The sequence below is a fragment of the Clinocottus analis genome, unplaced genomic scaffold (genome assembly GCF_023055335.1).
Source record: "Clinocottus analis isolate CAN_PGR_092001 unplaced genomic scaffold, fCliAna1.0.p SCAF_13, whole genome shotgun sequence".
In the NCBI taxonomy this organism is placed as follows: Eukaryota; Metazoa; Chordata; class Actinopteri; order Perciformes; family Cottidae; genus Clinocottus; species Clinocottus analis.
In genome coordinates this window covers 9,187,056-9,200,247 of record NW_027175854.1, presented here as the reverse complement: position 1 = coordinate 9,200,247, position 13,192 = coordinate 9,187,056, and the positions used below count along the sequence as shown (strand labels likewise).

The window sequence follows — 13,192 nt, the reverse complement described above, 5'->3', positions numbered from 1 at the left end:
CAGCTGAAGGTCTAAGGGCTGATGTTTATGATGCAAACATGGATTTAGGAAATCTCATAACTGATTTAGAGAGGCATTGACATGGAAAACAATGGTTAAAGCTGGAGAACAGAGACAAGACACATCAACAATCAGGCAATCACAAGGGTGCAAAAAGTAGTTCCTTTATTATCTTCACTGTCATAGTTTAAAATTGTAGTTATACATTACTAGAGGCATCAACATAGTCTGACCTGTCCACATTTTTTAAATACCTGTGGATACATCAACCGCTGCAAATCCTTGTGCAGCTTATTGTACCAGTACACACAGCAGCAGTAATAACGTCTGCAGTAGTTTGAACAAAACACTTTAAGTGACTTAATGCCTCAAATGTTTTTTTCTTTTAAACTTTCAAACACAACCAAGTACTTAAATTGGTGCAGCAAGAGTCCAGTGTCAAATCAAAAAAGGTTTTCCCTGTTGTGAAGTACTGCTTCGGAGCCGTGGTGCACCATGGGAAGACAATACTCAAGATCACTTTAAAAAAGGTCCAGTTTCATTTCACAAAATGGGGACGGAACAAAATCTGGTGACATTTAAACTTTTTTTTTTCTCTAGAATATAAATATGACAATCATAATAATTATTTTTGATTCGGCCATCTCTCATACCTGACTATTGTCAAACACAAACAAAAAGAAGGAAGAGGAACCAATGCACGAAGATGACCAGACGTAAAGCCAATTAAAGAAAAAAAAGAATTCTATTCTGTAGCCTGGAACTATTTGGCCAGAGCCTGAGGCACGGCTCCAGTGGAGCAGGACAACTCCTCCCTGGGCCGGTGAAAACACACTGTACTTCTCAAACTCCCAGTGTCCCGTTTGTGAGAGACAGGGAAACTGTGAGCATACGTTTGTGATCGTTGAGTACGCATGGTTTAATCAATGAGGGGCGACATGTGAAGAGACTCAAAGAATACTATGACAGTACAACAGATAAATTCATAAAAAGGCGTTTACAAAAAGAAAAAAAAGAAAGTGGCATTTTTTTTCTTAGAAAAATAAACACTACAATGGCACAGGACAATAAGGGGACATACTAATTGTGTTTTTTTTTCTTTCATTTTCTACCACAGAGCCATGGGGGAGGGGGAAGTTATAAAAATAAAGGTGTCTGTATTCAGAATTTTAAGGAAATTAAACTTGTTTACCCATGTTACCCCAGGGGAAGAAAAGGGGCAGGTGGGCTGGCACAAAAAAATAAAAAGCCATACCAGAAAGAAAAAGAAAAGGGGGGGCAGCAGGGGCAGGGAGGAATTGGCACAACATCACTTAAAGAACAAGGCAGGTGTTACTCTGCCACTAACAGGCTGAAGATGGGCAAGAGTGAGGTCTCCTCTGTCCACATCTAGAACAAAGTGGCAAAGACTGGTCACCCAGGAGCGCCGGACAGGGATGCTGGTTGTTGGCGTTACCGCAGGTCATCCTGGACGAGGCTGCAAGGGGTGGGAGGTGTGGATGTGGTTGGTTGGGGGAACAGGGTGCACACAACGTCACCCGTGTCAGATCCGGCATTGTTAGTTCACTTTATCCTGGAATATGTAGAGGTTGTTGGTCGTCGCCACAGCGATGATGTTGTCCTGGGGATGCCAGGCCGTGTGAAGGATCTTCTTGTTGAAGTCCAAACTGTCCACGCTGATTTCGTCCTTCTTGCGCTTGCCGCCCGCGCACACTTTGCGAGGCTTCAGGACCTGCATGGGCTTACTGTTTTCTCGGGAGGCCTCTAGGGTCACATCCCGCCGTTGGCCGCGGTCGAACATCCGGAAGAAGTTGTTGTACGAGCCAGTCATTACCACACTGAGGGGGGGGATGAGAAAGGTATGTGAGCCTTCATCATGAACCAGCCAAGAACAATGTGCAAGATATATTTGAAGTGCAACTCTGAGAAAATAGGCTTAATGTAAATGCATGATAATATCTGCTGATATTCAAATTAACTTATTGCTGCTTTTCTCTCAAAATGACCAACTTTGAATTTTTATAATTGTTTTTTATCTGACAGATGCCAAAAGGCAGAATTTGTTAACTAAATGTAGTTTTTGTAGTAGGCACATTTAAATCTTAGTTAATAGTTACAAAACTATAAGCTTTGCTTTAATTTGCAGGCACCGTCAGTAAAAACACAAACTTAAAAATCATGACGTCATATTTCAAACCCAGATAAGCAGCACCAACAAAGCAAGGAAAGACACTGCTACTTTAAAGATTTTCTTTAAAAAGAAGTCCCCCTGCATGTCCTCACCTGTCGTCGCCATTCCAGCAGCATTCAAACTTGTCAAAGATGCAGTCATTCTCGTACAGCGAGCACAGCTTGCTCCTCAGGTATTCATGGACCTGTGTGGATCAGAGGCAGCTGTGAATGGGCGACCAAAAGACTCACACATCACTGTTAACGTTAACCATTTATGGGCTCATCACATTACCTAGAAGCTATAATGGAACTAACTAGTCGGCACAAAGGCTCGGGAAACAGGAAAGCCATGAGTTTATGGCGCCACTGAGTGGTCACTATGTAGAATTCCAGGTAAGATATAAAAAATAAAAAAACAAGGTGTGGCCATTATTTACAAAGAGGGAAAGAGAAAGTCTTTGCTTTTTTATTTAATTTAGCAGCACATTTACAACAGAGTATAAACATTATACATAATAAAGGCGCCTTGGTCGTTGAATTAAATATATTTAGTGTGTAAAAATCACAGGGACAATTCAGAATAAATCTGACCTAAAGTGTAATTAATTTCTGTTGAAACTCTAAGAGAACATTACACATCTGACTTTGAACAATGTTAACTTATGTCAGACACAAGGGTAAACAAGTCTAAATGTTAAGCCTACAAGCCAGGAGAATGCTGCCCTTATTAAAAGACTCACACACAGCTGCTCTGCTTCTGCTCGTCAGCCTTACCTGATAGGTCTCCACCGGCCTGTTCTCCATGTTCAGATCCCAGATCTTGACGGACAAGTAGTCTCTGGTCATCATGTAGCGTCCGTTGTGGCTGAACTTCACATCCGAGATCGAGGATATGATCTCGGAGAAGAAGGAGCGATTGCTGGGATCTTCCGGCTCTTCAAACACTGGATAAAAGAAAGAAACATGGGACAAACATGAGCCTCTGAATGTGTGACTGAGGGTTTTCGGGCTGTCTCTAAAGATTATTGTGTAGGATTTGGCGGTACATAGCAGTGGTAATATTGTGGTAATATTGTGACTCCCTGCAGCGTATGCATCTTTTAAATCGTTTGTGAATGTGAAACTACATTCTTTTCCAACGATAGAGTATGAGATTGAGTGTAGTTCACTGACAATCAGGGGGCTTAGCACAACAAATCCAGTACTTAAGCCACCTGTCGAGAAACGGGGATTAAAGAGGGACCCGAGCGGGGACTCACACTTTGAGTGCTTGTCGCACAGAGCCTGCGCCCTCATGTCACACAGACGGATGGTTCCTTTGCTGCTGCTGTAGACGAAGGTGTTGCACTGCAGAGGATGGAACTCTGCAGCTGTGATCACCTCCGTCAGCTCCTCCATGTTGGCTGGTTTGATGTCAACAATGTCTTAAAGGAGCACAGGGTTAGGGAACAAACCTGTTGAGCGATTAGTGTAAGCAAAAATATTTAATAAATCATGCTCTGAAACGTTAAACTTACTAATTTCTTTCTCTTGAACATTTTTGCTTACTCCCGACATCGATCGGCCTGGCATTATACAATCTAATATTCTGATAAGAATTTCATTGGAAAGCCCGCTTGTATTTAAGGATACTGAAGCTGCGGTCGGTGATCTCGAGGTTCCAGAGGTTGATGCGGAGGTCGTCTGCAGACAGGTAAGTCTCATCGTCACTGTTGACCGAGATAGAGTTGATGTGGTAGGTGTGAGCGTTGGCGAACACCCTCCGTGGACTGGCTTCCACCATGAGGTCCATGGGTATTAAAACTGGTACCTGAGACGAGAACAAACAGAACAAGGTCTGAGACTGGAGGACATTTTAATTTAGCTCATCTAGCCATTCATAGGCTTTCGTTACGAGAGTAAGTATGGTATGTGTCCAGAATAATTATGTATTTAATTAGCACAATGAAAAAAAAGGATGAATAAAAATAAAAGTATTCCAGACATTTTCTTCAGTATAAAAAAACACTTTGCGAATTGAATGCACCGATACCTATAAACACAAAAGGCGCAGGACTTTGACAGACAGGGGACTAAACATTAGTAGCGCAAATTGACGGAAAAGGAAGCCATCCTGACTCGTAAGACACCTATGTTTAATAATTTGCATCAGGTCTGCAAATAAATGGTATTTCAAATTTGTTTTTAATTTATTTTTTTTAAATGTATAAATTTAAGCATTAGCTTCTCTTCCAGAGTCTGCTAATGTCAGATCAGAGGCACAACCATTAACATTTTGTAGATCATACAAAGCTATTACCTGTGTGGACAAACATTGGTAGGTGGCCACAGTTAAATCCACAACACACCTATCGTTACACCCACAGAAGGTGTTGTCAGTTATTTCGGCTGATCTTAGGAATGCCGGCATAAAGGCTAACAATTAGCTAGTCCTGTTAGATGACTGTTCATTTTTGTCACACCTGTTAAGGCAGGAGACATACTCCTATAGGATTATCTTAAATCTGTTATTTGGTGATCTCAGCAAACTGCCAGCAAAGTTTCACCCAGGTTGAGCTGACAAAAAAAGCCGGTGCGATTAGCCAGAATAACTGCAGCCACATAACCGGTTTGCCCAGATCACGGGCTCCGTGGTTTTACTGATGGTTAAAGAAACGCAGCCTGCGTTAACTCCCAAAGCAAACCTTTTTCAAATGTGTGGAGATTATTTTCAGCTGTGTTTGATTCAGGAACTGACCCGTAGTCCCGTAATAGTGTTGGGGTCTTTGTAGCGTCCATCCTCCTCTTTGAGATTATAACCCTCTGGTCTCTTGTCTCGTTCACTGATCTTCCACAACTTGATTGTCTTATCTGTCAAAGACAAAAATTAATGTGTAAATAACAATATAGCACCACGGACATATGCACACTTTGTCTAAAAAGGTTTATTTAAAAAAAAAGAAAACACACAGTACTACAGGTCTTCAAGTATCTGGTCTAAAGTCACAGATTGTATAAAGCCGTTTCATCTGTCCATAATCCATGGTCACACACAGAACCGGTAACAGGTCATAACATTTTGCGCAGCGCTCTGTTCTCTGTCCTCTACAAGATGACCGTGTCACACGTGAGATGGTGGTCCAAGAAAAGGGAGGAGAGCCTCGATGTTGTGTTTGAGAGAGCAGAAAACCTTACTCATCAATATTTAGACTACAAGGCGATTTCCCAGGAATTTGTCCTACATGCACAGAACACTGTCGTTAGGTTTTCTGACATTTTTATTCCAGCTCTCGCTCACATTTGACTGAAGTGTGAAAGGGGCTATTTTTAGTTTCTCTGTTAATAACAGTTTTAATATCACCTATCTGTATTTGGAATGAAAGTCAAGACAGATTGCTGTTAAATAGCTCGGTGTGTGTGCTCAATTAGAAGTGACTAACTTACCGTTAGTTGACAACAGGAACTGAGCAGCGTTCTTCTGAGGAAGCCAACGGATCTTGTTGATCTTCTCTTCTATTTCCAAACTCTTCAGGTAGTCAAACTCTGGCTCATGGCTCTGGAAAGTGCTGTAAACATTGTATTCGCTCCGGAACTGAGGCTGATTCTTATTCTGCCCGCGAGACGGGCAAAATATCAGACAAAGAAAACAAATGAAAGGAGCAAACGTTAGATAAGAAAAAGCCAGTGACGACCGTTTTGTTCTATATTTGAGCATGCAAACTCATCAACGGTGACATAGATTTTAATATCTAAAAAACAGCGAGAATAATTATTTGTTTTTTCCTCATCCGGGTGATGTGCACATCTGGGTCGATTGTTTGTTCCTGATCCTGGATGTTTCCATTTATATCGCCTACGGCAGTAGAGCTATACACAACGTCCTCGTCTTGTACACAACACTCACCCTTGCTTTTATATTTTGCATTTGAAAAAATAAAAATACATCACCATCTTCTCAATATGAACTGACCGCTACTTTTGGATGTAAAGCATAATACTAGTTTACAGAAGCTGTATTTTAACATTTGTAACACTAATAGAGCAACCAACAACGACTTTCCGAGTGAAGATGTACTGGAACAATGTCTACCCGAGTCCCTCTAAGTTTTTGCCTCGAGAATAATATTTGTTTGTTTTACTTCAAGTCATTAAGTTCAGAGGCTGGCCTTTATGAAAAAATGTATAATTTGTGGGAATAAAACTCAACAAGACAAACTTGTAGCCATACCTCTATTTCCTGCTGGAAAATGACTACACGGCCACCCTTGTCTCCTGTGGCTAGCAGCTCCCCTGTGTGGTTAAACTCGACTGTAGATATGATGTCCGCTGTAATCAAACACAAACAAACATATTAAAGACAATGATGGGCCACTCAGTTAATCCCAACTAACCCCAAATCAGTCTGCGCTAGAATCAGAGTGCACTAGATGGACGAGCGTGTAGGCCAGAGACGCCAGAGCATGTAGAGCAGACGGAAAATTATCAGTAACCTAGTTCTCCCCCCCCCCCCCCTCCAGGATTACCCGTTTCCCCCAGCAGTAGTATGTTGCTTTATAAACAGAAACTCGCTCACACACGTACATACACGTAGTTAACCCTTTGTTACCCGCTGGAGCAGAAGGACAATGATGTAGGAGGAGGTCTTTGTGAAGGTTGTACCCCCCTGGGGCCAAAAGTAAATACATTTGAACTAGTAGCATTGCTACAAGAAGACACTTAAATGTGCTTTTCTACTAGGACCGCAATTACATATTAATAATATTATAATCATCATCATTAAAGAGGAATGTCTATCACATCACAGATGTAAAACACAGAACTCACAGCCACAGCAAAGCAACTACCCGCATTACTAAGAAGCATTACACATTAATGGCAAACGGAAGTCCCTATTTGTATGTGGATGCTGCATAAATTAACGACAGTGAGTAAAAATGTAGGCGAAGGATAATGAAGCATTTTTCTGTTACTCTACTATCAGTAGGGATGGGTATCCTTAGGATTTTATCAATACTAGTAATCTTATTGATACTGCGTATCGGTTTGGTTCCTTATTGATAATTGTATTGGTATTTTGAATATTTTGTGAGACCAAAAAGGACAATTCAGAAAATAATCAACATTGTCTTTCTTAAACAATACAAATACAATACAATATTTCACTGTTATATGAGCAAAGCATTTAGATTTAATATGTTATATTTACCTCGTCTTATCTGCAAACTCTGTGTGGCATCGCTAACGTTACCGGGAGAGGACGGTGGCAGACGGCTACTTCACAGTTAAAAAAAACTGAGCATTTATGTTCTGCTTGTTGGCCAAAGGTTTTGATAAACTGCTGGTGTTACCTGCCTTACTTGTGAGGGTTCTATTGCTTGTGTGACAACAAGAGTTATCTGCAGCTACTGGAGTACACTGTAGCCACACTGGATGTTTTTGTTTTCGCTGCCATGATGCGCGTGTCAAAGTAAAGCAAAGCGCCGCCCCTCGTGCAAAGACAGACACAGAGAGAAGGTTTACGACGCTGCTCCGTGACTTCTAAAGTATCGAGAGCAGGAGCATTACCCTTGACCTTACCAATACGCCGGGTTTTACTCATTTGGAACCGGTTCCTGCTTAGAACTGGCTATCGAGATGGGGGACGGGGCATACCTAACTGTTGCTATGTGTTAAATGGTTGAAACATGCCAAACTGCTGCAGAGCATTATGAACTGAACAACATTACTGTGGTGTTGTGAATGCTCAGGTCCTAGCTGCATAACCTAACCTTTGTGTGCTGTTGAGACTACACTCAAAAGAGTGGCGTGATCCTATAGCCGACGGCTACATGGAAAGTTGAACCCTGGCTGAAGGAAACAACTGATAATATACAATCAAGATAAAGTATATATTCTTACATACATTTTCTCAACAAGCGCAGGAGAATAATATTTTGTATCTCTTGGGGTAAAGCCACAATAGCAACAGTTTTGCAGAAGGACCAACAATAGCACTGCATTTTGAAGAAAATCATTTGTGGCATTTGTATCACTTTGTCCATCCCATTTACAATCAAGGAGAATAGGCAAAATAACAAAATGGCAAGTCAGAGCAATAGAATTAAGAAACGCAAGGCGGTGGCCAGTCAAATACATGTGTAAACACACATTGGAGGTAAAATAAAGTGAAGCGTTGTGCTTAATAATAATTCAACCGTTTACTGCAAAAAAAATGCCACCGTGACAATGTTCCATATATTCTGTCTATTAGAATTATTAACTGCTGTGCTGTGTCAGATAAGCTTTCACACTCATGGTTAGATTATTCAGAACCTCTGAACCTCTGTCCATCACCAGCCATCTGGCCTGCTGAAGGCTGTGCTGCAGGATATTCCTGTAGTTGGAACACCTGCACCACGAGCAACTGAAATCAGAGTCCATCAGGCAGGCAACGCCAAAGTGGCACCTGTCATCTGATGCTCTTCATCTACCAAGCTTACTGCGGCTGCTTATTTTATTATTCATTCAAGTCCCTATTATGCTGTTTGATTCAAAACTGATCTCGACACAAAGACTTGGTAATCAGCCACTGACCGCAGTTATAAACAAGGCTGCACTTCCTGTAGCAATCAGAACCTTCCAGTGACTTGCTGCTGGTAAAGTTGTGAATGTGAAAAGGAGAGTGGTTTGTATTAAGACTACCTGAACATACAGCTCTACTAAAAACACAATGGCTGCTGTATAGTACAAGTAAAAGCAGAACGTTAGGATGAATTATGTCGCATGGAAGTTTAACATATAGAGCCTTTTAAATTTGCACCGACTCTTTCGTCATCTACATGATTACCACACACTGTGAGTCAGTTGATCGACCCATCCTATTACTGTCCTAGCACAGGGAGTGCACGGTTGAGGTGGGTTGCATCATAGCGGGTCACAGGTATATCAAGCTATATCTAGCCAGTGGGAATGGAACAAATGTGGAAGGCGTTGAGCTGCTATTTCACACTCTGCATACTATGCGTGCTATCCAAATACTAGTCATGGGCAGAGCTCATACCTTCAGCTACGTCATCATCGATGGCTCCTTTCACCTGAGAGAAGCACCACTGCATGTCACCTCCAGGTCCTGCAGAGATGAAAAAAGTAAATCTTTCCTTGTTTATACTTGTGCAAATAGTTGCACATCTATACAAGTTTTTGTTTCAGCACATTGGCACTCTTAGGCAGTGTGGGACAATTGAAACAATGTTGGAACTGCGGTGAGATGGTGAACCTGTTGCAAAATATGTGTAGTTACATGTGCACATATCCTTTCACAACTTCAAAAAGTCTCGCCTAAAAAGACAAATAATATTTATATCAAACATGACCCTTCAATCTCTCTGAAACTAATCTCAAGATATAGGTATCCCTAAAGTGTTTTACACTTGATTCCTGCAAGGACAGCTATGCCATCAGGACATTAAAAGGCAAAATATATGTTGTATTATCAAAAAAACATGCCACTTGGCATTAAAAGAATGAATGCATCTAATAAACGAGAAATTGAATTCGAGCCTTGATACGGTGGCTTTATCACTTTGAGAGAAAAGTTGATTGCAAATCATGTACTTAGCTCCAGATCATAGTTGCCCAGGCATAAAATGAAAGCTGTTTCCAGACAGTGTTCACCATTTATTACTGTTACACCGGCAGGAGATGCTCGTACATCAAACTCATAAGTTAAAAATATATCAACAAGAATAAACATGCTGGCTTGTTTGATAACCTCCATTATTAGCCTCAACAGGTTATTCCCTGAGCACAGCTCATTGCACAACATAGAAAAATAAATTCAGCATTTTTCTTTTCTTTGTACACATGATCACTTGTTATAACACAATGTAAAGTATTCTGATTTGTCAATAACACAGTGAAACAGCTCTGCAGAATAACCAAGGACATTTATGAGTCACCGTGGCTTCATCATACACGATATTCTGAGATGAATCATGATTTAAAGCAAACAGCCAGGAAAGGGTTGGTGCTGGTCAGGACAAAAATGTAGCACTCTCATAGATTTGCCTGTCTTTCGTGAAGAAGAAAATGGTCATAGTAAACATTTGCTTTAATAATTAAATCATCGTTGTCAGTCAGTTTCCACAAAATGATGATGTGCAGTGCCGCTGCCCTAAGACCACTGTCACTTCCCCGCCCAGTTGGACCACATGTATGTTCTAATCATGTCAGTGGTAACCCGTTTTTTTGCCAAATTAACACATTGCCAACAATCTCAATCGGATACATTGGACTTAAGCCGTATACCATTTTCCATAACTCTACATGCACTGCACGACTATCAGCTGATGAATGAAATGGGAAATGCTAACGTTACGCGAGGCAACCAAAAACCTTTGACTATTTGCATTATAATGGAGTCGAGAATATTACCACGTATGCATCTTTATGCTCCCCACTCCCAATACCTGACTATTCGGCCCCTTTAGTCCGAAATAGCACAAAACATTTAACAGCTTGCTCAGTCTGCAGCAGGCCCTGAGTACTAGCCTGCATGTGGGCAATGTCAAAGTTTTAGCTAACGTTAGCTAGCCTGGCTGTCAATCCAGTCATGGTATGTCTAAGAAATGTGTGCACTGGGGAGACAACCGGCGAGCTCATTTAGCTTCTACGTCTACGGCAGATCTAGTGGCTTAACGTTAGTGGTAGTCAGTAAATCCCGTGCACAAGTCTGAGAAGCAGTCGTTGCAGCAACGACAAGTTAGCGATTTAGGGCTGGTGTCGCGGCTAGCAATGTTTGGCTAACACGGTTTGCAGCGTTAGCTAGCTCGCGAGACGGGTCCCGGGCCGGCAATAACGGTATCAGCCACCGTTTGCTAGCAGCAGCCGACTAGCTAGCTAGCTAGCTGTAGCCGGCAGACACAGGCCAGATATATGGGCGATGACGCTCAAGTTTCCTGGATAGCTAACAGTAGCACTAGCTAACTGCTAAGTGGTGTTAGCTAGTAGCCGTTAGCTGAACTGACACTAGGCTGGGTTAGCGGAACCGTGCAACCTTCGGGGCAGAGCTCTCGTTGGAAAGGATTTGCGTTGGAAAAAACAAAACACACAAACATACAACGGGCTGCTCATGGTGTTTGTAGGTATTCTGGTTAAATTGAGTTACCTGCCATGACGAGACAGACAGTGGAGCTTGTCTCAGTCAGTCACGATCCTGCTCCCACTCCCACGCGCTGGTTAGTAGTGTCTGAACTTTTTCTTCCGTTGAATCTCCGCCGTTTGTCTGCGCAAACCTGAATGTCAGGCGCTCAATTAACCGTAAACGACTTATTTTATTGCTCTCCTCCTCTTTCCCGCTCCTCTTGCTGTTGTTTCACTATGTGTGTCAGTCACTGTGCGTGCGTCTCTCTCTCTCTCTCTCCCTCTCTCTCTCTCTCTCTGTCTCTCTCTCTGTCTCTCTCTCTCTGTCTCTCTCTCTCTCTGTCTCTCTGTCTCTTGCCGCATCCCACAAGTCACTTCTTCCCCACCCCTCTCTTTCCGCACGTGAACCAATTGGTTTGTATAATGCGCGCGCACACACAGTGACAGATGCACAGGCATGCGCGTGCACGCAGGTAAAGAGACACTTTGGTCGATGGGCTTTTAACAAAGCATTTGGATACTTTTTTAAATATGAAATAACTTACATGTGTCAACATTTATACAGTTTACCCTGAAATAATGGATGATTCATATTATTACTCATCATCCTAACGATCATTGTTGCACTATCATCTTCTTCTTCTCCACACCTCCTAAAATAACACATTTGTGTAAAGGAGGACTTACAAGGGGCGTCACCTTTAACGTTTCAGTGGAAAGCAGAGCAATAAGTGAATCACTTCGTCGTAACTATTGCAAATCTAAAAATGCACCTCTGCCCTGTCAGAATATCAGAATGTCTGTGGCGTCCCGACATTAGTCTGTTGGTGGCCTCTGGAGGGGATTCAAGCGCTTGTAATGTGTCCTGTGCGCCACAGATACGGAGGCCTTCAGATGCGCAAGTGATAGACTCACCGCCCACGTGGAACCTTCAAATCCCTCATCTTGTTGAGGAGACGTAAGCCCACTGAAGAAAATAGAAATCCAGCATTCCTTAGTCGCTAAGGTCTAGCTATAAAAAAAAAAGAAGCAAGAATGTGAGGAATAAATGGCAACCCCAGGAGAAAAGATGATGAGTCCTTTTGCCAGGGAGCTTGTGCAGTTAGAGACGAGCTTTCAAAACTGCCAACTGTAACATCTGAGGAGACTTAGTTAGGCTGTCAATTCACTTCCAGGTGCTGCTTTCTGACCCACTTCACCTGCCAATGATTGAGTGTCCTATAATTGACGTTACCAAAGAGAAGATACACTGTACACAACGACAACACGAATAAGCTAAAGTTTAGCGGGTATGACGTTTGCCATGGTCACCATCTTAGATTAGCGTGTTAGCATACTAACATTCGCTACACAGCACTAAAGCACAGCTGAGGTAATGCATGTCATTAGTTCTTGCAGAATTTGTGTTCTCTCAAAAAAAACCACACATGTGAACCTCATGTTGACACTTAAGGAAAAGTCAAGAACACAGTAATTAGGGTTTCTCATCTGGTAACTATGCATGTCTGTATGTGTTGCAAATCCAATAAGGAGGATTATGATAGTTTTATTTCAGTTAAATTTCAAGTGAAAGTGTTGCCTATCGTTTGGCATTGCACGAAATGTCACCAATAGCCAAAATGTCATTCTGCTGAAAAGTTAGGTGTTCACAGAAGGTTTAAAGGAATTCAAAGCATGCACTGTATCATCACTCCCTCATCTATTAAAAAACTGTATCCACTGTCTTCACTGTATTTTGCCCTCAAAAATCAACATGAATTAACTACTCGGGGTAACAGGAAAATATAACTTACATTTTGAAGGATGTAATAATAAGCTGACCCTATTTTCCAACAACAGTTAGAGTAAAACTGTATTTACACTGAGTCTCCAACTAATCAGAGTTCATACTCTTATGTAATTTAACACACCTTTCTCGCCT

The 13,192-nt window shown here is 41.8% G+C and overlaps 1 protein-coding gene across 1 annotated transcript; it reads right to left on the bottom strand.

Moving 5' to 3' along the window:
* Positions 1-148: 148 nt before the first annotated feature.
* ppp2r2ab (protein phosphatase 2, regulatory subunit B, alpha b) lies at positions 149-11,628 on the bottom strand. Its single transcript, XM_068574218.1, has 10 exons — positions 11,297-11,628; positions 9,191-9,259; positions 6,380-6,477; positions 5,596-5,761; positions 4,910-5,022; positions 3,805-3,982; positions 3,432-3,596; positions 2,947-3,116; positions 2,284-2,375; positions 149-1,838 (listed from the first exon to the last, which is right to left on the bottom strand). The coding sequence occupies exons 1-10, from the start codon at positions 11,301-11,303 to the stop codon at positions 1,559-1,561; spliced, it is 1,338 nt and encodes a 445-aa protein (XP_068430319.1). The 5' UTR covers positions 11,304-11,628; the 3' UTR covers positions 149-1,558.
* Positions 11,629-13,192: the final 1,564 nt, after the last annotated feature.

What these genes read in the sequence shown, in the direction of transcription:
- ppp2r2ab (XM_068574218.1), bottom strand. An exon ending in GTGCGACAAGCACTCAAAGT is followed by an intron (nt 3,117 to 3,431) that starts GTGAGTCCCCGC and finishes TCTTTTATCCAG; the next exon opens with TGTTTGAAGAGCCGGAAGAT. An exon ending in GGCCGGTGGAGACCTATCAG is followed by an intron (nt 2,376 to 2,946) that starts GTAAGGCTGACG and finishes TGATCCACACAG; the next exon opens with GTCCATGAATACCTGAGGAG.